Below are 27,491 nucleotides of genomic sequence, written 5' to 3' on the forward strand. Positions count from 1 at the left end.
TTGGTCAATCAAAATTGTTTGATCATGGTTAGATCATTAACATATTTTTCTTATTTTAAGAAATATTTTAATAATAATGGTATTTTTTTAGATATTTTTAAATGATTAAAATAATTTATAAATAAACAAAATATAAATAATTATTTTTATTATTTAATATTATATGAGATATTAAAAATAATCATGAATAGAACTTCAATATTAATATATTGTAATAATTTTATGATTTGCTTTGTGAGCAAATTGAAATTTTAATGATTGGCACTACAATTTCATCAAATTAGTCCTTTTTTATTCTTATATTATTAAAGAGTAATGATACATACAATATTTTAAAATTATATTAGGTATGGTCTCTTGAAGACTGCATATCACTTGGCATTTCAGTTAAAGAGAGTTGGGAGAGGTGAACAATCAACTAGCAACAATGTTTCAGTTGGATGGAAGAAAATTTGGGAGTAATCTTGTTGTGGCTGAAACTATAGTTTTAGACAAAGCTGTTGAGGTCTGTCTGAAAATTGGGATAGAAAATGCTATCTTTGAAGGTGATACTCTTACAGTAATTAAAGATGTTCAAAGGTTTGAATAGAATTGTTCATGATATGGGTAGATAATAGAAGATATTAAAGTTTCTTTCGAATGAAGAGAAATGTGGAGGATTCAATATGCTCATAGAGAAAGGCAATCAATCATGCCACATCAAATTGGCCAAGAGGAAGTAGTTTGGTTAGAAGAGAGTCATGAATTTATTATGCCTTGTATTCATTCTGAGAAATTATGTAATGGTTGTTTAGATCATTGCGCATTCTATGGCACAATGGGTCGGAACCAACAATATGATTGGTCGCATATCACTAACTATTTTATCTTCTAGTATTGTACTTATTGATAGTGGCAAGGATCCTCTTTGTTCTGTAACGTAAACCTCTTATTTATAAATATGCAAGCTTGATTAGAAAAAAAAAAAAGATTATAATGAATGAGAATGTTTTAATTTAAAAAATATATATGAGAATATTTAAAAAATATATTTTTTTAACTATATTTTAAATCGAGAGTATTTATATAAAATTCAAATTTTAAATTAAAAAAAATTAATATATTTTTATGAAGTGGTATAATCATATTGATTAGTCATAAAGTTATTCATCACTAAACCAACTAGTGAGAAATATAGAAGATTCTCATATTTATTAAAGTTTTATTGAATTTTTTGTGATAAATTATATGAAAGTCTTTATTGGAAACAACTTCCTATGCCTAATCGAAAAAAAAAAAAAAAAAATCTCGCACGCAGCCAATTGCATAGTTGTCATATAAATCGTGTACACTTTTGTCTAATATCACAATAATTTATGAGTTTCAGAGAAAATTAAATTTTGCATTTTCAAATAGGGTAGTGATAGGATTACAACCCTATTACTATTCATCTACTACTTAAGTGTATTTTAAGTTTTTTTTTTTTATCATTTTCTTTTAAGTTTTTTTTTAATATCCTTAATCACTAAAAAAAATTAAAAAAACATATAACTTTACTAATACACACTTCCTTAATCATTAAGTAAAATAAAAAATTAAAAAAAAATCAAATACAAAAAAATAATAAATGGATAATAATAGAGTAATAACTCTATCATTATTCTTTCAAATAACCACCTCGTTTAAACATACACAAATATTATGGGAAAAAAAAAATCAATTTGTACTCCAAATTTCCAATAGATTTAATTTGTGCAATAAACAACAAAAGTTTCCAGTGTGCACCCAAGTTAGATTAATACTTAAAGGTTTAACTTCACGCCACCCTTAAAGGCCCTTCCAACCAGTGGATTCATGACCCTGCAGTCATGAAATCCACCTTTTTGGATCATTATAGACAAATCTATAATTCTTCATCTCCAACTTACACCTCGAACATTGAGCATTTATTCTCTGAGAAAATCTCCTCAGTTGACAATGTGAATATTTGCAAAATTCCTACTGATGAGAAAATCCTTGAAACCATAAAACAAATTCCATCTTCAAAATCCCTTGATCCAGATGGTTTCATTGGTTTTTTTTTATAAACATTATTAGGAGATAGTCAAGGAAGATCTTAATAGTGCTATCAAGTACTTTTTGGTTCATGGTCATTTTTTGCAAGACCCACATTGAATTAATTCCCAAAACTAGTTTGCCTAACACTATTCATCAATTTAGACCAATCAATCTTTCAAATGTGTGTTATAAAATCATTGCAAAAATCCTTACAAATAGGCTCAAAAAGATTCTTAAAAACTTCATTTCTCCATATCAATTAGCTTTTATCCTTGGAAAGATCATACAAGAAAATACCATTGTAGCACAAGAAATTTTCCACTTTTTGAAAAAAACCAAGAAGAAAAAATGGCTGATGGCAGTAAAGATTGATATAGAAAAGGCTTTTGATTTCATGGAATGAGATTTTCTTTTGACTATTCTTAATTGCCTTGGTTTTCACCCAAAATAGATTAACTGGATCAAGACTTGCATCACTACTGTTTCCTTTTCGATGCTCATAAATGGAGAACCATCTGGTCATTTTATTCCTTCAATGGGACTCAAACAATGAGATCCTCTTTCCTCATTCCTTTTCATCATTGAGAGTGAAGTTCTTTCTAGATTGATTATCAGGGAGGAGAGTCTAGGCCTCATTAAAGGAATTAAGATGGGAAGAGATGCCCTCTTCACACTCATCTTCTTTTTGTAGATGATTTAATTCTTTTTAGGGAGGCTACTCTTCCAAATGCTATTTCTTTTCTCAGATGTCTAGATAAATACTCAGAGTGATCAAGCCAAAAGACCAATAGAGGAAAATTATCAATTTAGTTCAGTAGAACCACTCCTCCCTCTTCCATTAGCGAAATTAGATCAGTTATGGATTTCAAGCTTGCCACTAATAAGCTCAAATACCTTGGTCTTCACCTCAATTTGGATAGATCAAACAAGCAATGGTTTGAGGATATTAAGGATAAAATTCAACAAGAATTGTCAGGTTGGAAAGCCAAACTTCTCTCCCAAGTAAGCAGAACTACTTTGATTAGATCAGTAGCTTGCTCCATTCTAGCTTATATGATGTCAAGTATCCTTATTCCAAAAAAACTGCAATCAGCATTGACAGATCTTTTATGAAATTTTGGTAGGGTTTTAATCTTAATAAGACTCATAACTTTACTCTTGAGTCTTGGAATTCAATTTGCAAACCAAAATTAATTTGGGGGGATAAGACTCATTTCCAATTTTAACAAAGCACTCTTGAGTAAGCATGGTCTCTCTTTCAAAATGATGTTAATAATTCTAGTCTTTGGAAAGAAGTTATGTTTCACAAGTATTTGAAGTCTTCTTCTGCTGGAAGTCCAAATCAAGCAAAGTGATTCAAAAGTCTAGAAAGGTTTAGCAAGACAAAGGAGATTCATTGCCACCAGTTCTTGTTGTCAAATTAACAATGGGGTAACACCAGAGTCTAGAAAGATTGCTGGATCCCTACTATGTCTCCACCCTTACCAGTTCCTTCTTCGCAAGACATTCTTAAGGACCCAGATCTGAAAGTTTCTGAGCTTATTTAAGAAGAGCCAAAGAGGTGGAACATCCTCCTGCTCCACACTCTTTTAAACTCTTTCCATGAGATAAACAGAATACCTCTTGCTCAATACAACTTCCATGATTTGAGGGATAGTTTAAAATGGCTACGTCATTCTAGTGGCAAATTTTCAGTCAAGTCGGCATATACAACCATTGTCCATAGTCTTAATAATGTTCATCCACCTCATGCTTGGAAAAAACTTTGGTCTCTTTAAATTCAAGATCGCCTCAAACTTTTTACATGGAAAGTTTTGAACAATATCCTCCCTACAAGGTCTTTAATGCTTCACTACTCCTCTCTCAATAATGACAAGATTCTCTGTCCAATTTTCCAAACTGATGATGAATCAACTTCTCATTTATTCTTAAGATGCCCGTATTCAAGAATTTTGTGGAGGCAATCACCATGGCCTCTGAATATTGAAAGCATAATTGGTCAGGACATAAAAGACTGGATTCTGGCCATTCTTGACCCAACTGCTTTTCTAAACATTCAAATGTAGGAAGCTCATAACTTTCAGCTTTTTGCTATCTTAGCAATGGACTGCTTGTGGTTCTATGGGAATTGAATCACTCAAGGCTCAAACTCTATTCCAATAGAACAGTTTGTTATGCAAGTCTCAAATCTTTATCAGGAACATAGAAAGGTCTGGACCTTTGAACTCTCTCAAGGCAACACAATCTGGGAACCCCTTGAAATAGGAAGAATTTCAATATCCTTTGATGTAGCAGTAAGACAAATAGGTAGCACAACCTCAGCAATAGAAAGAGACCATTTAGGAAATATAATGGGTTGTATAACTGAGTTTACCTCTAGTTGTAACCCAAACTGTGGAGAAGCCTTAGCAGCTTTCATAGGTGTCAAAATGGCAACAAGGAACCAATGGACAAACATCATTCTTGAAGGTGACTCACAAGTGGTAATTTCAGCTCTACACCAACCTCTTCATAACTCTGATTGGCTCATTGAAGGATGGATAAGAGATACCAGATTAATACTAAACAGTCTTGAGAGTTGGAAGGCCGTTAAAATACATCTGGATCAGAACCAATGTGCGTGCACAATAACGCAATGGGTTTCTTCAAATGCTATTTTTGGAGATATACCCATCATCAAGTTGCTATAGTGCATGCTGGATTTTCACAATGAGAAAGATCCACCATTAAGTTTTGTAATTACCTTAGTTTAATTCTCTGGGTTTTGTTTAGAATGGTGGTAATAGTCTAGTTTTTTTTTTTTTTTTTTTTGTAACTGAACTTTATTTACAATTTCTTTTCAATGAAGATCTCATAGTTTGGAAGAAAAAAAAACTTCACACTACCCTTTTTTCTTTTTAATTTTTTGTTTATTAGCACTAGGTGTCCAAGAACAGCATCCCGACTAATTCTAGGGGTGCACAGGCCTTCGCAAAGAGTTTCTTACAAGTGACATTGGGTAATTCAAGGAAAAAATCCTCCAACTCGATAGCCCTTAAAAATTATTTGCACCCAATGGAATTTGTACCATTTTTTCTTTCTAATTAGTTTTGTTTCAAAAATCTTCGATTCAATATATTTTTTTCATTTTGTTTTTATTTTTTTTCATTTTTTTATTACAAGATATATGGGATGTAGAAAATGAAACAATTTGTTATCAAAATACAAAACCTTATCACCATTCTAAAATTCTGATTAATTATGCATTGAGTTGAGCTTATAAAAAAAATCCCCACTAAGAAGTATTATTTCTAATATTTTTTATTTTTTATTTTTAATTTTTGGTCGCGTATTCTCTTAGGAAAAGTCAGCCGAATTAATTGTCTTTGTAATTACGCTGCAAGCAGCATGGTATTCTTCGTCAAGAGAAAAGACAGAATTACTACTATAGTTGACCGACTTTGCCTTTTGATTTTTTTTTTCTTTTTTCATTTTAATTTTTTTAATATATTTAAATATTTAAAAAAAATATAAAAAAAAATCTCAATACACTTAAAATCATTGAATAAAAAAAAATTGTCAAACGGTCAAATAGAAAGGTACATTAGAGAGGTAAAATAATTTTTTCCTTACTACTATATAACAACTTGTTTATAATTATGTAATAAAATAATTTATTTTAAATTTGATTTTAACTTTTATTTTTGATTTGATAGATTTATATTTAATATAAAAAATATTATTATATTTAAAATTGTCTATAAATTATAAGGGTATTGAAGTTACTACTCTTTTACTATCCATTTACTACTTATAATGTATTTTTTATTTTTTTATTTTTTTCATTTAAATATTTTTTTAACATCTTTAATCATTAAGAAAAAATTAAAAATATATATAATTTTACTAATAGTCACTTACTTAATCATTAAGTAAAATTAAAAATTAAAAAAAAATCAATACAAAAGGACTAGTAAATAAATAATAAAAAGATAGTAATCCTGTTATTTTTTAAATTATAATTAGATTATAAGCTTATTACACTCTACGCTTATGGTGAAAGCCAAAGGTACAAAACTCAGCTGAGAAAGTCTACTTTCGTGACCATATCGTTTATGTTATTAGAATTTAGAGCCCTACGGGGAAATCCTTTTACAATGAAATCCTCGCAGTAACTCTAGCCACAACAACAAACGAATACCGGCCCTCGGGGAGCGGAACAGTTGATTTTAAATATGAGGAATGATATTTACACGATATATTTTATAATATATTTCATAATATATATTGTAAAATAAGGATATTTTAATAAAAATGATGTTATTTTTATAAGTTTGTTTACAAAAATAAATTTACTTTATACTCTCATTTCACTTTTATTCAATGGTGATAAATGTATTATATCTTATATAATAGAATAAAAATAAAATAATAATATGATGTATAGAATTTTCTTTATAGTAAAATCGCACCAGATAATATTGTTATGAATTGCATACAGTTGAAATATGAATCTATTTACCTTAATTTATATTGGAGACTGCTAGGCCTATCAAGAGGTGGTCTCGAAAGTTTCTAAAATGCACTTTTTCATTTTGTTTTTTTTTTTTAAGCATTTTTTAAATCTCTTTAAACATTTAAAAAATAAAAGAAAAAAAAAATCACAAACTCATTTAAAAATACTTACTTAACAATTAAGTAAAAAAAAAAAATAGCTTTTATCGGGATGCATCCATTATTCACCATTTCCCATGTCTATTATGTATGTTGGATATAATATCTACAAAGGTTCCTCAAACAACATTTTTTTTAAAATAGTAATGCTACATACAGTCGTGAAATGCGTAAATATTATGCAGTCGTTTTGAAAAAAAAAGGGATCCACTCATAAAAAATTAATTTATTTTCATGTGAGTCTCATATTTATTCATTTTTTTCAAAACGACTGCACGGTGCTTGCACACTCACGACTGCAAGTATCATTTCTTTTCAAAGTGACTGCATAACATTTGTACATTTCACAACTGTATGTAGTATTACTCTTTTTTAAACTCTCTCAAACACTATTTTCTCTATGGAAAATGCTAGAGCTCCCGCTGGGGGCTCCCGCTGGAGCTCTAGTGTATTTTTTTATGTGTATTTTTTAATTCTTTTTTTTATGTAGATGTTTTTAATAATTTTAAATATTTTTAAAAAATAAAAAAATTTATAATATTATTAAATAATACTTGCTTAATCACGAAGTAAAATATAAAATATTTTTATATGATTTTTTATTTTACTTCGTGATTAAGGAAGTATTTTTTAATAATTTTTTTTTACTTCTTGATTAAGAAAGTGTTTTTAATAATATTCTAAATTTATTTTATTTTTTAAAAAATATTAAAAAAATTATATAAAAAACAACTTAAAAAAAAACACATATAAAAATACACAACAGCCCCAGCGGGAGCTCCCAGCGGGAGCCCCCAGCGGGAGCTGTAGCACGATCCTTTCTCTATTGTAAAACAAATCGATACGTAATCTTTTATGTCAAATCATATAAATCTATATATTTCTTTTTTTATTTATATCTTACACATTTTATTTATTATTTATGAAAACATCCAAACATGGTACCCAAACCATCATTATGGGCCATTCAACCGTTGGGCATGGGTCACGTCAAAAAAATACATAAACAATATATATTCCTATATATAATATTAAAGTCAGTTTAATAATACATATAAAAATGAAACCAATTCGCAAGAACGTCGTTAAGAAAAAAATAAATAAATGAAAAGTATATTCTAATTTCTATATCCTCAAACTGAAATGGAATTTGCATTTTGTATCCAAAACTATTAAAATTGACACATTCTATTCTTCAATTATCAAAACATTATATATTTTCCACCATTGTCCAATTGTGAGTGTTAATTTAAATAAAATAAGACAAATGATAGAAGATAATCTTGATGATCAAGTCTCAATTAAAGGTACGAAGTGTTAATTCTCAATAATTTGAGTCCGTAATGTGTCAATCTTAGATATTTGGGATGCGGAGTGCAAAACTTCAATTTTTGAGTGTATTTGTTAAAGACAAAGTTATCGCTGAAATTTAAAAAAAAAAATGGAGACTTTCTGGGGACATCAAGTACTACTGTACTAGGCCAAATAATAACAGTACCTCTCTCTCTCTCTCTCTCTCTCTCTCTCTCTCCAGTTTACGTGCATAGACTACTGAGAAACGTCCTCAAAACCTACACTCCTTTGCTTTGTTTCATCAACTTTTCATACAAATACATATAGAATTGGCCTCAAAAGTAAGGCAGGAAATTTAAAGAGTAAAAACCAGATAGAAAATTAAGAAGAATTGTTGCATTACCTGCAAGTGCGTGCGTGCACTTTGGGACTAGGGAGGTTGAAGGGAGGGAGACAAGGGTGGGGAGCCCATGTTGGAGAAGGGGAGCACGTGCAAAGGGTTCACTGGCATTTCAGAGCCAAGAGCATTGCACGTGCCCTGCTTCTCCAGCAAGGAGCTTCCCAACCATCAAAGACTGCACACGCTGAAGAATGGTGGGTATAGGTATGTAGTTTAGTTGGAATGTATAAAGGAAGAAGCTCAGTATTTATAGGTGAATTTCAGAGAGAGAGAGAGAGAGAGTTAATGACAATGGTAGAAGCAATGAGTAAATTCGAAGTGTGGGTATGGAGAAAATCTTTCTGCCAAGCCAAGCCAAGCCAAGCCATGCCATGCCATGCTATGATGTAAGTAATTGAGGGAATTCAAAGTTGGGATGTCTAAGAAGACCCATACAGCTTCTTGTCTGCCTTATTTCCACAAAAGCGAGCAACCCTTTTTTGTTCCTCTACGAACCCAATGCACAGGGAGACAAGCACAAGCCTCTAAAACCTCTTTTCCCAGCAGTGAAATGCTAGCCTTTGGATCAAGAATCTCGGGTCCATGATAGTTATATGTTGGGTCCCACCAGCATGTGGGGCCTTCTAGATCACCTACATTAAGTGGGGCCAGCAGCGTGTAAGGATGATCACCTTTTTACTTTTTAGAAAGAACTGGATGGTGGGGTGCAAGCAGAGGGGAAGAATAATGTAAGAGTGCACGTAGGCTTTGCGTGTTGGGCGCAAGTTTTTGAGTGGGGGAGGGTATGTGCGTGTGTGAGTTTTTGGGAAGGCTGTGACTTGTGAGGCTCCCTAGGCAGATATGATTCCCTAGTGCAGTAGGCATCAGCTTTCTTTCCCCCAAAACATGTTGTGATTTCATGGATGAGAGGACTCTTAAGAATTTCATACCTCCCGAAACCAAGCTATTAAAAATCTAGGTAGCAGAGTAAGCTTTAACATGGAAAACACCTCTTTCTCACCACCTAGCTAACTGAGAATTGAAGCATGCATGCATGAAATTAATTCCTCGCCGTTTTTAGAAGCCACTTCAATCCTCGTGATATGGGTTATCTGTGTGCACGCCACAGATGTCATGCTAGCATCATTGTTCTACTGCAAATTTAGAATTTTGTATGCATCTGAGCTTCAAATATCAGCTTCAGATGCGTGCAGTGTACTTGGGTTCTTCCTTAGGGTACTGGTTTTTCTGGATTCCACAGGATATATAGCAGCTTTGCACCGAATCAGTTAATTTATAGGTATTCTGAAATAATCAAGCATACAAGAATTAGTTATAGTAACTGAAATGGGTTTAAGCCACTGAATCATAAGTGTGAGTTAAGTGTTATAATTTCTCACTCCTCGCCTCTTTCAACGCCATAAAAGCGTCTTGTTTCCTAAAGAGCTTTTATGCAGAAGGTCAATGTAGGTTGCCCACATCCATCATTTTTGTAGACTGCAATCTTCATAGCCATGGAAGATTTACAGGTTAAAATCTAAAAAAACAGAGACCTTGTCCTCATGCTGATCTCTGTTTTTGTTTATCTGTAGAGACATAATATCAATGCAGCAAATGCATCAATTACTTCGTGGTTGGTGCATTAAAGAGTCGGTTAGGTGCATCGGACCATCACACTCTGCCTGCCTCTTTATAATGGATGGGAAACTGTTACCACTCTTAAATCACCATAGATTGTCTTGTGGAAGAAGAACATAGATTCTGGATGAGGTCATTATCAAATCTAGGGACTTAAATACTAGCGTGTGCAACAGAAGCACTTGAAAATGGTGCAGTAAATGCTTTATTTGGTCATACACTCCTACGTTTTCAAAGGCTTTTGAAACTCAATCATGCTTCCAAGACATTAAATTCTACTCACACTTGATGCATATGTTTGACTTCTCTCGGGACTTAGGAACAGCAACAGAACAAAAAGTACTCGGAAGTGCTTTAAAAATCCAAGTGGTAAATTTTATCAGTTCTTTTTGGTTCGACCCTACATAATCAAGGATTCATGTCTAATGCAGACAAGGACTGCTCTTTTCTATATTTTATGACCTCAGTTTTAACGAGTTTGTAAAGGTGGGTTAGACGACAATATCCAGATAAAAAGACTGATTGAAGTTAGACTCGAGAGGATTAAAGAGAAACTAAGTTTTGACAAACATCATAATTTTTGCCCTTGTTTCTATGCTTACATTGGTAATTTAGTCAGAATTTCTTCCAGAAAATGAAACCTAGATGGGGCAAACTGACACGACCGGATTGTCCTTCCACCGGTGCCATGAAAACTCTGAAACGGCCCACTTAAAAATTCAGTTTCAATTTAAAATTATAACGATTTTCCTTTGACTGCTCATAATTCACTCAAAAACCTGTTATGTATCTGAGTTCCCTTTTAAAGTCCGAAAATTTAGGGTATACAGTGCTATCACCTGCACACCTGCTAAAAATACAGTGAGATATGCATGCCTTTTGGAGATTTCATTACAACAGGAAACATAAAGAGAGTAATTCTATGCATCAGCTGCTATTCACTTTCACACTCCGCACTTATAGTTTTTTTTTTTCCATAGAGTGTAGGAGTGTTTTTCATCGAGTATGGGGTGTGGGATAGTGAATAATGACTGATGAGAAGAATTTTTCAATAAAAAAAATCCCGTAAGTCGAGGATTGATACGAGAACCACAAAATTGCAATTACACTCAAGAATCTTAAAGCTAGAAAATCACATCTCAAATGGCACATTTGCAACTCGCAAATATACAAACATTACATGCAAGTGCTCGAGATGGTATGATTCTTGTTCACATTGCCTACCGCCAAGAAGAAAGGTGAAAACTCCCCTTTCCCAATATACATTATCAAAAGCATTATTGCTTGACGACTAGTAAATTGGCAACAAAAATGGATTAGTGCTCTGGTGCTAGCAATTCTTGAAATTCAGAACACTAGTCATCACTTGAAATTGAAATTCACTTGAATGACATAACGCATCCTAATCTGATCCACATTGTAAACTATGTACTCATTGTACAATAAAGCAGCCTGCAAGAAGCACTTAAATGAGAATAAATAAGAGCAATGCAACCTCCTTGTTAAGTGTCCTGCATAAATATTGTTCAGAAAGGCAAAACAGTCCCAACGGGGGAGAAGAAAAAAGTATGATGGTTACCAATTAACACTGCCAAAATTTTCTAAATCCTGTGGCATTGTACCTGATGACCCAGTTGCTCCTTTGGTTTTCCTAGGGGAACAACAACACCGTCCTCAAGTGCATGAGCTTCTGATAGATCTGGTGCAGTACCTCCTACACCTTTTGTGCTGCAACATCAGGTTTTAAACCTCATTGACTTTAAAAGCCTTCAATATGATAATCTTGACCGTGTGATGCCAAACAAGTGCGGTTTCAGTTTGCAAAAGATGATGAAACTAGTATCTATCAAGTGCAATATCTGACCTAAATGGTACTTGAAAACTTGCAAATCTTTAGTCTCAGAGTATGGAAATTCATTTTAACTTTTAAGGATGAACCAAGACACAAGCATGAAGCTTCATACAAGCAAAACCCATGCTCTGGAAATAATAATAACGTAATGACATAGTTGATAATATGGCTTCATAGGAACAAACTCCCTGGCTTTGAAAACTGTGTACTGGTGCAAGAGCCGCAATAGGTTGATTGGCCAGATATGAATCCCATCATTTATATTCCTTTTACGCATTAGCAAAAACATGAGGGTATTTTTATAATTCGACCACTGATTTAAGCAATTCTTCTTTTTGAGAGCAATGCAGATGGGCATGATTACAGTGTCAATAAAAAATATAGAGAAACAAACCTTAACTTCCCCTCTGGCAACTTATCGGCATCATATTTTGCATTTAGAAGCTCAGCCATGTCACCAAGTGCTACCTAAGTCAATTTAAACAGTGGTATTTGGATATTCAGAACAGTATAATTCCAAAAGAGTGGAACACATGTAGCTCACTCCAATATATAGAAGTCCAAACTATAGGCTTTTATATTATATAAGGTTTTCTGCAGGACGAAAAATAACCTCACACAAAAGCAGCACACCAGGCTTAGCAGCATGGGTAGCGTAGCAATAATTCGCACTTTTGGAGAACATATCAGCAAAGTAAACCCCCTTCCCAAACATGTAACCTGTTACAGGCGCTTCAGGAGGAGCTATGCGCAAACCTGATGGTTTGTCACTATAGAAGTTAGACCTAGATATTTTCCAGTTATTAATGGAATTCCGAAATTTTCAAAATTCCCCCCCCCCCCCCACTCATTTCCACCCCTATATCAGCACACGCACACATTTGTTATTGCAATAAGAATCAGGCAAGAGTAAGGATCACCTTGGGATAAAATGCCAGTCCAGTTCGTCAGCCGAGAACCATGCCATAAGAGCATTCTATTTTTCGTACTGGAAAACTGCTTACAGGAGTAAATACAGTGAAAACAGGCCTTAAATTCTAACAATTAGGAGATATCAGAACCGGTTCTATACAATAAATTAGATATCCACAACAGAATAAACATTCTGTGAAAAAAACCTTTATTTTCACAGATAATGAATTGTCACCTTCTTGAAGCGTTCAGGTTCACCCTCTCTTGATGCCCTGAATATCTGAACAATATCCACATCATAATTTGAATGTGATTTTGCATGAGTGTTCTGCATATATTTTGCAATCTGATGACCGAAGTGACAATAAAATTAAAAAAAAAAAAAAAGGCATCAGAGCAAGCTATCAAAGTTTCCTGCAAATAAAGCAAATCAAGGCTATATTTTTCCAGTGTATTGTAGTTTTGAACCCTTCTTCCAATATCAGTATTAAAAGGCTTAAGGACTTAAAATAGCATAAATTAATCAGACATAAAGAGAAATGTTTGGTTCACAAAGAAATCTCATATAATTAAATCTCAAACTAATGTGAATTGTTGTGGTATATCAGATTGTAAAGCTCTCTTGATTGTAAAGTAGATCTAAGTTTATGACTTATCACATCTAGCCACATTAGTTTGTGTACGTTACATTTGTGAAATCTCTTTGTGAGCCTATCACTTCTAAGACATAAATAAAACTTTTCTCTTCACTCCCCTTTTTTGATAAATAAGTATTCTTCAAGCTTCAAAGGCAATATTTCCAATGATTACCATATGGAATTCCTCAGAGTCAACGCCAATCGGTGTAAGTTCACAATGAAGGCGTCGGTAGTGAGAATACAAGGGGTCATCCTACAATGAGGGCAGGTGCATAGATTTAGTAAATTAGAGTATCTGAACATATAATATGCTAACACACTATGATCTTCAATACGTATAATAGTAGGAATCTAACAACATATGTACCTGGAAGCACTGATACAACCAGAAGAATAAATTTGAGTTAAGAGGGTAAAACTTGTGTATGAAAAAAGAAGGAACATAAACAAAATATTTGGGAAAAATATAATGAAAATAGGTATAGTTCGCAGGCGCAGGCGCGCGCGCATGCTGGGGTGGGGGGAGGGGAGCAGTTTATGGATACACAAATGTGCTCCAGTCCAATGAAAACTCAAGAGAAATTATTTGATCATGAATTGCTACTTTTAAGAGATGCAATATTACTTACTTTAGACTTGGGATGTAGAAAACGCAAACCTACTCTAGGATGTGGAACCCAACAAACAACTATAGAAAACAATAAAAACGTTACTTAGCCAACAAAGTAGAATCCAAGGGTGCATTTTGAATTGATGTCTCAAAATTATAGCACACAACTGCTCCAAATCTTAAATCAAACAGCTAAAATAAGTGCAACCATGTGCTCTTTTTATAATTTCACAATGAATTGTACTGATGAAAAAATAATATTACAATGAATTCTGATAAAAATGCAAATTTCACTTTCAGAAAATTTTGTAGCCACAACCAGTCGATAATGAAGAAGGAGAAGCAATACCTCTATCCCAGTGTCATCCTTCAACAACTTTGTCGCAACCTCAATTTCAGCTAGGGCTTCAACCTTCAATTAGGTGCAAGGATTTGATCAGATCAGTGTCTCATAATAAAGAACAAATGAGGAAATTTTGACATATACAGATCTCAATGCTAGACAACAGAGGAGGGTGAAGGATGCTATACAATATCCAATGAATTCTTAAAAATAAGATAGTGAAGTTGTCAAGAAACAAGATAAACTCCAAAGCAGGCTCCCACCCCCTACGTGCTCCAAAAGTGTATAAGATGAAGTCAACAGTGACAATATGGATATACTGAACTAAAACTTATCAAAAAAAAAAAAATGGATATAGTGAACTAAAAAGCAAAAGAATTACCATTTCCAACTTGTGTTTCAATTTCTGAGGAGAGTCAATTACAAATTCCCCTGCCATTATTTATGCTTCCATGTTAAATAAGATTTTATTTTCAAGAAAAGTATACAAAGCCACCGGCTACCATATCCCTCGTATTTTCAGTGTATAGTGGAGAAAAAGAGAGAGGACTTACTCATTTTTCTAAATCCAAAGTCGTGGGGGATAACAGTGTAGAATTCTCTGGAAGAAACCATAAATAAAATTAGTATCCAATTTCTTAAAGATAGAATTCATGATTTCTTACAAAAGCACAGAAAAATAAAAATAACCCAAATATGTGTCTGTCTGCATGCACGCATGTATTAGGAAGGTCAGACATGCTTTCTAAAATGCAAAGACATAGTCAGGCACTTAAAAATATACTGTAACAGAATCTCTAGTAAAAGAAGGACATTCTTACCCACTTAGTTCCTCAAGTTTTTTCCTATTAGACTTGCCAATCACATCGGCAATCCTCTTCAGAACATCATAGCCCTAGAAAGTCAAAGAAAATTAGTTCACGGGGTCTTCTAGGAAAACAGGGAGTGAGGAAGCAATAAGAAGTGTCCTTGAAACTCAATGAAACTTAAATTGCAGCCCCAAAAGCTCGGAAAGAACTATTCCCAGCTCCTTCTAATATTGTTGTTAGTTTTATGACAATTAATCAAAGAAAAGTCCATTAATATATAAGCCAAACCAAATTTGCATGCATATATCGAATCAAGAGATTCAAGACTTACCTTCAAAATTGTTGATTTGCTTAGCTTGCCGAGTGGCAGTTTATCAGCATTGTATCCTAAACAATGGTACACAATCGCAAATCAAATCTTGGTTAATGTACTAAAGAGAACCACTTGCAAATAAAAAAAATATCACACTGAAGAAATCATCCAACAAAAGCACTTCTATGTAATAAACGAACTAATTAGCTGCCATATTTTTGCATTAGTTTGATCTGGCATTATATCGCATATAAAATGAATAATTGGTCAACAAACCTATTTCCATCATTTGCTGCTTCATCATGCTGACATTGCAGACAAGGGATATAAATCTTGCAATGCGTGGCTCAAGTTGTGTTTCCCGGGGTTGAGTTCCTATAGAGGAGTCAAGATTTTCTTTGACCTGATAATGATAACGAAGTACTCAGATAGCTTGGACGATATAACATTCTTTTCTTTCTGCCCCCACCTTCCCTTTGGATTAAACAGCACCATGGAATTCAGTTGTCAAAGAATCCCATCTACCTCAAACCTTAGGCCCGGTTTGGATACACAAAACCATCTCATTTCATCATTACAACTTTCGCAAACTCTCACACAAAATATAATAAACAATTCCACTTTTTCAAATCCCAAAATAAAAATTATATTAAATTTTTTTTTTTTTTATAGGTAATAAGTAATTCATTGATAGAAAGATAGGCATAACCCAAGTACACTAGGGGTATACAAAGACATACACCTATTTAGGAACTAGAAATAGATAAAAGGAAGTCATGGAAGCTGGAACCATTGAAATCTAAAGCAATGGTCCACTGAAACAAAGTCTTCCAGAAAAAACTACGAAACACTTCCGAGGAACGTTCATGATCCTCAAAAAGTCGCTCATTTCGTTCACTCCAAATACACCAAAAAATACAAACAGGGACCATCTTCCACACGGCTACAATCTGTGATGTCCCAGTGATCCCTCTCCAACATGCTAGAAAACCAACCACCCTGTCTGGCATGACCCATGCGACTCCCAGTTTGTTGAAAAAATAATTCCAGATACCTCTAGCAAACTCACAATGTAAAAGTAGATGATCCACCGTTTCACCACTATTTCTACACAAACAGCACCAATCTGTGATGATGAGGCCACGTCTTCTAAGGTTATCAATGGTCAAGATCTTCCCTAAAGCTGCTGTCCATACAAAGAATGCTGCCTTGGTTGGTGCTTTGCTCCTCCATATGTTCTTCCAAGGGAAATTATGCCTTTGTTGCATGGTAATAGAGTCATAGAAAGAACTTACCGTGAATTTTCCTCTCCTAGTAAGTCTCCATACCAAGGCATCTTCATTTGTGACTGCAAAAGCAGAGCATTATACAGCAAACTGAAAAATTCCACCAGAATATTCACTTCCCAATCATGAGCCTCTCGGGTAAAAATAATGTTCCACTCTTGTGAACTTTGATGAAGTAACCGCAGATCAGCCACCGTGGCTTCCTTATCCCTTGCAATGCTAAAAATTGTTGGATAGGCCTCCTTCAAAGCCGTGTCACCCACCCACACATCCCTCCAAAAGTTGATCCTACTACCATCCCCCAAGCTCAATCGAGTATTACTAGCAAAGGAGCACCAAACCTTACGTATGTACTTCCATAGTCCCACTCTATATGTCCCCCGGCCCTCTTTAGAACCCCCCCCCCCCCGTTCACTCCCATACTTCGAGTCAATCACCCCTTTCCATAAAGCTTCCCCCTCATAATTATAACGTCACAACCATTTACCTAATAATGCCTTGTTAAAAGCCCTCACATTTCGAACCCCCAGCCCACCATCCTTCAAAGGAGAGCAAACCTTGTCCCATCCCACTAAGTGAAACTTAAACTCATCTCCTATGCCACTCCATAAAAAATCACGTTGTAGCTTCTCTATTCTTGATGCAATGCTAGCGGGGAGTGGAAATAAAGATAGATAGTACATAGGGAGGTTGGATAAAGTACTCTTAATAAGTGTAATCCGCCCCCCTTTTGATAAGTACAACTTTTTCCATCCGGCCAACCTACGCTCAAATTTTTCCAGCACCCCTTCCCAAATAGACTTGGCTTTGAAAGCAGCCCCCAAAGGAAGCCCAAGGTACTTCAACGGCAACGAAGAAACTGCACAACCCAATATGTTAGCCAACCCCCTAATATTGCTTACGTCTCCCACTGCTACCATTTCTGTCTTGGCAAGATTAATTTTCAGCCCAGATACAGCTTCAAAACAGAGTAGAATGGCCTTCAAAGATTGAATATGTCCAACATTGGCCTCACAAAACAGCAAAGTATCATCTGCAAACAAAAGATGAGAAATAATGATAGGGCCATATGCAGCACCCACCGAAAATCCTGAAAAAAATCCTCCCCCTACTGATGCCGTCACCATCCTACTTAGTGCCTCCATTACTAGAACAAATAAAAGGGGTGATAATGGATCACCTTGTCGTAGTCCCCGCGAACTGTTAAAGAAACCCACAGGATCACCATTTACCAAAACCGAGAAACGAACCGTAGACACACAATGCCTTATCCACATCCTCCATTTTTCCCCAAACCCACATCTACTCAACATGTATATCAAGAAATCCCAATTAACATGATCATATGCCTTCTCCATGTCAAGTTTGCATAGAAGACCTGGGACTCCCGACCTAATTCTGCTATCCAGGCATTCATTTGCAATAAGAACCGAATCTAAAATTTGTCTCCCCCTCACAAAGGCATTTTGAGATTTAGAGATAATCTTTTCCATTACTGTGCTCATTCTATTAGCAAGAACTTTTGACAATATCTTATACACGCTGCCCACGAGACTAATCGGTCTAAAGTCTTGTATCTCCTTTGCACCGGCCTTTTTTGGAACTAAAGCAATAAAAGTCGCATTTAAGCTTTTTTCAAATTTGCCATGAGTAAAGAATTCCTGAAAAACCAGCATAACATCTTCTCTTACCACCTCCCAGCAAGTCTGAAAAAAAGTCAAAGTGAAACCATCCGGGCCTGGGGCTTTATCTTTGTTCATTTTTCTAATGACTAGTATTACCTCTTCCTCTTCAAAAGGTCTTTCCAGCCACGTCTTGCTATTTTGATCAATGCCCTCAAAAACTAAACCATCTACTGTAGGCCTCCATGTATGAGGTTCTGACAACAAATTTTCGAAGTGGCCAGCCACAAAATCCTTCAACACGACCTGATCCGAGGATGCCACTCCCTCAATATTCAATGACTCTATAGAATTAAATCTTCTATGTGCATTAGCCATGCGATGAAAAAATTTAGTACTTTTATCCCCTTCTCGTAGCCATAGAGCCCTTGACTTCTGTCTCCAAGAAATTTCCTCCAATAAAGTCAATCTTTCAAGTTCAGAAACTACTTGCTCTTTACGGTTGTTTTCAACTCCTACACCCTCCAAACTTTGTAGCTCTTGTGTCAAATTTTTCATCTGTAAAGTTACATCACCAAACACCTGTTCATTCCATATCTTCAAATTCAATTTCAAAGCTTTCAATTTCCTGGCCAACACATTGCTCGGATTGCCCTCAAATAAATAAGAGCTCCACCATTGTCTAACCAAATCCACAAAGCCCTCCTTTTTTAACCACATGTTCTCAAACTTGAATGACCTTCTGCCCCCTATGATTCCACCACCATCAAGCATTACAGGAAAATGATCGGAACAAATTCTTGGGAGTCTTTTCTGACTTACAACTGGGTATTGCAATTCCCAAGAAGGGGAAATGAGAAACCTGTCCAGTCTTGACCAAGAGAAATGGTTAGACCAAGTATACTCCCCTCCCATAAGTGGTAGATCCATGAGGCCTGACTCAAAAATGAAATCTGAAAAATCCACCATAGCTTGATTTTGACGTCCCTCCCCTGATCTTTCACTGGCAAATCTTGTCACATTAAAATCCCCTCCAATACACCATGGAACCTCCCACCAAGAACAAAGACCAGCCAATTCATCCCAAAGCATCCGCCTTTTCCTATCTATATTAGGACCGTAAACCCCAGCAAAGGCCCACATGAATCCATCATCTATATTTTTAAACAAACACCCCACCGCAAACTCCCCCACAAACTCATCCGAACTCTCCACCACCCTCTTATCCCACATAACCAAAATACCTCCCGAGGCCCCAAACGAGGGTAAGTAAGCCCAACCTGCATATGGGCAGCTCCATATGCTCCTAACAATGCTACGATTGACAAGTTTCAACTTTGTTTCCTGCAAACAGATGATATCTACCTTCCATTGCCTTAATAAAGCTCTTATTCTAAGGCGTTTATTAATCTCATTCAGCCCCCTCACATTCCAACTCAATATTTTGGGCTTCATTTATCAACTATACCACCCCTCCCCTTGTTTCTTCCACGACTCACACTCCCCTCCTTTCCATCATAATTAATGGACCACATCAGCCTCTTTAACTCCCTTTCTTTTCTTGACCCTGCACCATGCTGACCTGCCTTTATGGCTATAATCAAGGCTTTAAACTGCTCTTCATAACCCACACACGAGATCCCCAGACAGCTCTGAAGTTCCTCTACTTTTTTCAGGACCCAATCCGATGAGGTACTAGGCGGAACCATATTTAACGGAGTAGGATCCTCTCCTACTGCCTCCTCCCCCTCGGAAAATAATTTGCAAGGGTCAAACAGTGTCAGCATCCCTTCCCCTTCATCTCCGAGAGCCATCTCTTCACTGGCATCTTCAGACCCGCATGCCAAATTTTCTTCCCCCCACTGCTTTAACTGCGTCTGAGCCAATAAAGATGGAGACCCAGGTCCTGTCGAAGGAGACTGAGGCACCCCAAGAAGGGGTGACCCTCCCCGAGCAACACCAGCGCCAACATCAGCATACAAAGGTTCCTCGCCGCCTGTATTGCCTCCCACCACCACTTCCGGCGACTCTGAGGCCACCGCTGGGCCACCACCTGAGGCGCCGCTGACCATCGGCCCTGTCTGTGCCGGACCCAACTCGAGACTCGGGCCCGAAGTGGAAGACTCAGGTCCCTCCCTCAAACCCGAAATGCCCGAAATCCTAGATTTCGGGCCTTTCTCCTGCCAAACCCGAAGTGGGCTTCTGATGAAGCCCAACCCATTTGCAACTTTCTTCCCCTTCAAGTCAGCCTCTCCTTCCTGGCCCACCCTCCCAGCCTGAAGCCCATTAGTTTGAATCTGATTCCCCTTTAATATCCCATTAGTCTTCGGCAACTCCTGAGTCCCTTTTGGTGCAAAGCCCTTAGACATACTCAAGCCCACTCCCACCCCTTCAGACCCCTCAGCACACCGTATCAACCACACTATATTTGCTTGTAACCAGTCCACTTGACTTTTCATATCCTGTAAGGCACGCAATACGCATTCCTCATGTAAACCGACAGCAGCTCTGCCTTCTACCATCTTCGACTGATCATCTACAGGAATGGCGACACCCCTTTGCAGGCCTACCCCTCTTGAACCTGCTGGTGTGTCAGAGTGATGGCTAACCCAACCACTACCTGTGGACTGCAATACCTCCCTGTAAGACCGAGAAGGAGGCTGATATGGAGGCTGAGGAGGACCTGCACTAACCACCTTCAGCGCCTCCACCATCTTCCTCCACCCCCTTCCTTCCCTATCCTCTGGTATGAATATAAAATTTCGATACCCACCCCCCCCATATTCCATCAACGCCATAAAGCAACCTCTTGAGTTAAGACGGCGCTGAGCAACAAAGCCCCTATCACCATCTCTATGAGCAGAGTAATACCCCTGCCTCCCAGCCTTCAAGCTATCCTCCAAAGCATGTAAAAACCACCTTGCTGTGCCTATCCCCAGCCTAATCTCCTTCACCACCTTCCAACCTTTCTCTATTATATGGATAAACCTCCCCTCCCTTACTAACTCAAAAGCCTTGGATTCGATAAGCACTAGTTTCGAATGACCCATTACACACCCTACTGAACTTAACACCCAACTGAATTACAGGTTAATCAACACAAGGAACTACCACCCTTCACCCAATCATGAACACCATCCTAAGCTAACCTCACTCGAAAGAGAAACTGAGAAAGAAAGTGTACGGAGAGAATTTTCTCTCTCCTGAAATACTAATGTAGCATGCTTCAATTTTATAATTGATCAGGTTTGTTTATATTCTAACAATATTTTATTCAACTTTCAACAAAACATCTCATCTCATCTGAACTATGTAACCAAACGAGGCCTTAGCAACTTCAGTAGGGAAAATGGTACTTGGAATAGGATAACTCACATCTGATTCTTTGTCCTCGGTATATTCCATTTCCAACCAAGTATAGCACTTGGGGTGGAAAATGAAATCTTTTCTATGGGACCATTGGTTCTTGGTCTTGGCAAAGAATTTCTGTCCAAACTCCCTAATTGCAATGTCTCTAGAGGTGTAAGGACCCTGTAACTTGTCCTGACCCTTTACACCTACTCTTCCCCACCTATTGTAAACCATGAATGCACCACCACTATCAGATTCTGCAAGTAATTTTGAAATCATTCGGTAAGAGTTCAGAATAATTAGTTCAACACACTAAATATCGGTATATTCAGTGGTGACTAAGAGAAGTATATGGTATCGTCCGCATATCAAGTGCCAAAGCCAAGTAAGATGCAAATTAAGCTTATTTTTAACTAAAAAGAAAAGGCAGCATTGTTATCATAAGGAGATTGACAAAATTGAGCAATAATCTGGTATTAAATCAACAAATGAATTGTTTTTTCAATCAAACACGGAATAAAGCATCTCTATTGTGGATTGCATAAGCTCTTAATCAACACCAATTAATAGTTAAAAAGAAACTGAAAAGAACATTTAGACAAACCCAAGATTCTCAAAAGGATTTAATATCTAACCAAGAACTTGAATCACATAAAATTTGTTATTGTTGTCCCCGACATTTGTCTGGTTCAACATGGCATCATATATTTCATCACCCTGCATCATAAAGAAGCCATAGTCGATTTGAATTTAGAAATCCAGAGAGCAACTTTAAAAGAAACAAAATCGACAAAGCAAAAAAGAATAACCAAACAAATCCCATCAATCTTGATTATGTTTTACAGGAAAAAAATTCAACTTATTCACTACAAGCTGCCACGATAACTATAAGACTTGCCAGTTGCAAAACATGGTAGTGAGCCTTTATGTGATCTGGAAGCCATTGATCCAGCACTGCCGCACCCTTTTTGGTCACGGTTACAATCTTCTCATTCTTGCTTTCATTTTCTTCTTGACTAGATTTACCTGCCACCACGAGCTACTAATAAGCTCCCCAATTATCCATCCAAACACAATATTTCATCTCTTAAATTTCAAAAACATCTACTTAAATAAACAGTAAATAAACAGTATAAAATAATGAAAACTGACGTGAACAGTACATGATCAGTTAAAACTGATATGAACAGTGCACAATTCAGATACTCTATAAAACAGTGAGACCCACTTTCAAATTCCAAAAATTAAAAATTATCTCATCTCATCTCACTATCCAAACACATTTTTTTTATAAATTATTTCATCTCATCTTAACTCAAAAATTTCACTAATGTTCAAAATATCTCAATCTGAATTGTATATCAACGAGGCCTTAAATTCCGCATATAAAACTATACTATATACGACAGACATTTCGAAGTAGTCGTTATAATACTCGTAAGTCCAGTTGGCAAGTTCCTCGTTTCCCTACATTTTTTCAGCAACCAAACACAGCACAAAGACGCTTAGATGTTTTTTTTAAGTCAAAACTTTTGTCCATACCTTGAGGAATTTCCTGCAAGTCCTGGTTCTCTGAGTCTTCACAGAGCCTTTCTAGAATTTTTTTCTTGGATCCAGCTTCGGAAACGCCACGATGAGCAGCTAGTTCGCGCAATTGCCGGATGCCCATACCTCGAAGCTTCTCGATGGCTTTGATTTTCCGGGGCACACTTGAATCCCCATTTTCAGAGTCCATCTGCCTCTTCTTATTGGCCGAGGCATCACCGTCTGTGCCCGTCGTTTGTTGCTTCTTTTCTTTGCGGAGACCGGCTTCGAGTCTTCGAACCTGCGAGAAATACAGCTAGCGTGAGAAGAATTGTATAAAAATGTACGAGAGAGAGAGAGAGAGGTTGGAACCAGGGTGGGCTTGGTTCCGGTGGTGCTGAGACAACGCTGGGCCAGTTGGGTCCGGAGCTCTTCAACTTTGAGCTGGTTTGCCATTTTGCAGAGAGTGAGAGAGAGAGAGAGAGAGGTGTCTTGAGAGGCCGCGGGAATTGGAGGAAGGGTATTTAAGAGCATCGGAAATCGCCTAGCCATTGTCAACTCTAAATTTTAGCTAAAAGTATAAGTTTTGAATATAATTTTAACTTTTAATTAGGTATGTTTATATTGGACTAGGCATCTTAAAGTCAAATTAATAATATTATATTATATATTTTAATAATATATATATATTTTTTAATATTTTACAAATACACTTCATATATTAATTAATAATTTATATTTTACTTAAAATTATTGTTTCCCACCTATTTATTTCCTCAACCTAATATTAATTAACATTTCATACTAATATTAACCGAATTTTTTTAACCACATCCATTATAATATCACTTCCAATAAAATTGCAAGTGTAATCAAATCTCACAATGAATCATGTGGACATCAAAATTGTGTGAGAGAGAGATAGAGACCTGATGAACAAAGGCATTCAAAATTTAGCAACACAGTCCCATAAATAGTCCACCAACACAGTCTCATATCCATATCCATAAAAGTTACCAAAACTGTCCACAAATTACCAACAAAGATAATTTCCACAGTCCACGAATTTAGTTGCTACCCAGCCACATATTTATCCAGCCCACATGTGGCTGGGCAGCCACTAATTCTCAAAAAAATTAGTTTTATAAATATTACAAGTTAGATATCTACATAGTAAGGTGTCGAATGAGAGTTAGATCTACCTCCGGAATGGGACTATTACTTGCTATATTCAACATGCCTCTTAATGCTAACCCAATCTCTTTGTGCAAGCATGATGTATTACAAATTAGAAATAAACAACAACCATATTAAGATTTTAATATGTGCAAAGCCATTGGAATCCCTCTTGATATCCTTTCTGAAAAACAAGATACCACACTGACTCATGACCACGCTAATGCTGGGAGAGAGGGAAGAAGATTTGATACTAGCAAAAAAGGGTTCTGATAATATTTTCTATTTAGGGTGTTCAAGCCATACACGTTGAACACACATATGTTGTTAAAATTGTTGAACACTTATGAGGCTGAACACTTATCCAAGTATTAAACTCTAAATGAAGTTCTCAAGCTTTAAGTCAGAATAATGACTATCAGAAATGGATCAACTGTCTTATTATGTAGTTATTATCCAAGTATTAAACTCTAAATGAAGTACTCACTGTCTTATGATGTAGCTATTAGAAACAATGGATCAACTGCAGCTCTAATCTGTAGATCAAACTCTGGAGAAATTATTTTTACAGCAACTCAGCGTATAGACTCTGTTCTATAAATTTCGGAGAAGCCATGGCAGCTAAGTTGGCAATTGAGGAAGCTGCATATGACTTTTTTGAAATTATTATTGAAGGTGATAGGCGCATCATTTGGCGCAATGGGCTACAACAAACAACATGTTTGAATGCATATCCCTTATTAAATTACCTCAATATGTATTAGATTTCCACATTAAAAATTGGAAAAGATCCCCCAACGCAGGGCCGGCTCAAATTGGAATGTCTGGATCTCAAGTTAATACATATTGAGGTAACTTATGACTTCTGGTGATCTCAAGTTAAATATAGAGATCCAATTTCCATGAATGTCTGGATAAAACCAAAGGCAATCTCTCACTTCATGTGACTTCCTAATTGCTAATTAAACTTGAGCCAATAGGTCCAAATCAAAACCCTTAATTAACACAAAAACAATAACAGTAAACAATACAAAACCAAGTATTGTACAGCAAACAGAAAAAAAAAAGAACCGAAAAAAAAAAAATACAAGCTCATGGGGTGTTGGCTGGCTGGACGCGATAATAAACAACCTCAGAAAAATCAGCAACTCGATTACTTCAGAAAAATCAACAACACTAATTGCACAAACTTCAGAAAAATAAGCAACTGTGTATAACCAGCTTACCCAAACAAATTCATACCCATTTCAGAAATTCACAAATTCATACTCAAATTAATCAATACAAAGCTTACCCAAATAAAGTTTCAGTAGTTTTACCAACCCAAACCGAGAGAGAGTGCTGCTGCGTTGTTGAGCCAAGCTGATAGAGAGAGACGAAATTGCACAACCGTGAAGATCGACCCAGGAACGAAGATAACATCGATTGAGAAAGAGAGAAGAGGGAGAAGGGTTTCAGAAAAGAAAAATGGTGGATGGAGAGAAGAGGGAGAGACGAGCGACGGAGCGAGGGAGAGAAGAGGAAGAAGGGTTTCAGAAAAAAAATCGTGGACTAAGAGAAGAGGGAGAGACGAGCGACGGAGCGATGGAGAGAAGATGAAGAAAGGTTTCAGAAAAAAAAAATGGTGGACTGAGAGAAGAGGGAGAGATGAGCTACGGAGCGAGGGAGAGAAGAGGGGCGAGGCAGAAAAAAAAAATTGCGAGAGAAAGAGGGAAAGACGAGAGATGAGAGACGAGGGAAACACGAGGGAAATGGAAAACGAGGGAAAAAGAGAGAGGGCAGTTGGGCGGATATTGTTAAAATATTCTTTTGATCTTACTACAGGAGCTCGCCAACATTAGCGAGAGACTTAAAATTACTGTAGCATAAATTAGAAAATTATGCCTTTGCCAAGTCCAATGCCAGGGATTTTATCCCAAAATCTGATGTAAATTAGAGTTGGACTTGGCAATGGCTAGTCCATTGCCAGTGCCCTAAAGAGGTTTCTAAAACCCTCCATATACGCAATCGTTTCATCTAAAAGAGTGCGCAGCACGATAGTCAAGACTTGTCCAGGACTCCAGCACGTGTTTGTCACTTTAGAGCACCAGTACTGAGTAGTGCTCAACTATTCGACTAAAACACAGGATGCAATCGGCCTTAGGACAACCGGCGTGCAATCGCTGATGTGGTGGCTATGTCATTAATGAAACGACTGTGTTTTAGTTGATTCTTTTGAGAAAAAATGGTGCGTTTTCAATGATATCCCTCCCTCTCCTTCGTATAGTTTTTCATCTTCATCTTCTTTCCCTCTCTGGCTCTCTATCTTCATTCTCCCTCTTCACCTCTGGTTTTATGAACCTGCCAACTCCCTCTCCAATTTGAAGAATAACACTCGTCCTCGTCCTCGTCCTCTTCCTCTCCATCTATCTAGTTTATAATCCTAGAGAACTTTTGAAAATCCTAAGAAGATTCTGATGGCAGAAACAAAAGAAAGGAGGTTCGTAGCTTTAGATGTATGGATCTCTTTAGATTTAGACCAACAACCCCTTTATTTCCTTATTCCTCAATCCTTGTTTTTTCTCATATTTTCTTTTGTGTTCTTGACCAACCAGAAAAGTTATTGTCAATGGACATAAAGAAAAGAAAACGCAAGATGAAGCCATTTTAACAACAAAACCCATTTGGGAAAAATTATGGAAATGGATTTAGGAAAACCTGTCAACATGAAATCTAAAAAATGAGTTTGTTTTTGTAGGAGGAGAAATTCTATTAGGAGGCATTTCATCGGTTGTGCTCGCCGATCAGTTTTCTGTGTTTTTGGTCTGCTTCATGACTCTCTTTTTTATTTTTGTTTTTTTTCCTTACATAATCTGTGTGTTGTTTTCTTTTGTTTTTTTATTTTTTATTTTCCTACATAAGTCGTGCCACGTCCACCCCGGTTACATCTTGTTTGCAAGTGGCAGTTGTCTGTAGAAAAACCGACTAACTAAAGTTTAATTTAAATATATAACAAAGAATTATAGTGGAATCAATAAAATTATAATAATTTTAACTTTCAATATCTTCACCGATC

The 27,491-nt window shown here is 36.2% G+C and overlaps 1 protein-coding gene across 3 annotated transcripts; it reads right to left on the reverse strand.

Moving 5' to 3' along the window:
* Window positions 1-11,044: 11,044 nt before the first annotated feature.
* Window positions 11,045-23,823, reverse strand: LOC109011888 (poly [ADP-ribose] polymerase 2-like). Of its 3 annotated transcripts, XM_035682771.1 has the most exons (18): window positions 23,633-23,823; window positions 23,279-23,561; window positions 22,635-22,762; window positions 22,372-22,453; window positions 21,761-21,993; window positions 15,754-15,880; window positions 15,496-15,551; window positions 15,177-15,250; window positions 14,910-14,956; window positions 14,738-14,787; window positions 14,362-14,424; window positions 13,575-13,655; window positions 13,000-13,110; window positions 12,773-12,848; window positions 12,466-12,608; window positions 12,247-12,320; window positions 11,623-11,728; window positions 11,045-11,452 (listed from the first exon to the last, which is right to left on the reverse strand). In XM_035682771.1, exons 1-18 carry the CDS (start codon window positions 23,810-23,812, stop codon window positions 11,363-11,365), a joined length of 2,004 nt encoding a protein of 667 aa, XP_035538664.1. In that variant the 5' UTR covers window positions 23,813-23,823; the 3' UTR covers window positions 11,045-11,362. The 3 variants fall into 3 exon arrangements, 2 of the variants coding, with proteins under 2 accessions (XP_035538664.1, XP_035538665.1); XM_035682772.1 differs by lacking the exons at window positions 15,754-15,880; window positions 21,761-21,993; XR_004797580.1 differs by lacking the exons at window positions 11,045-11,452; window positions 12,466-12,608 and having other exon boundaries at window positions 11,624-11,728.
* Between the last annotated feature and the right edge of the window lie 3,668 nt (window positions 23,824-27,491).

This window comes from Juglans regia, chromosome 11 (genome assembly GCF_001411555.2).
Source record: "Juglans regia cultivar Chandler chromosome 11, Walnut 2.0, whole genome shotgun sequence".
NCBI classification, from domain to species: Eukaryota; Viridiplantae; Streptophyta; class Magnoliopsida; order Fagales; family Juglandaceae; genus Juglans; species Juglans regia.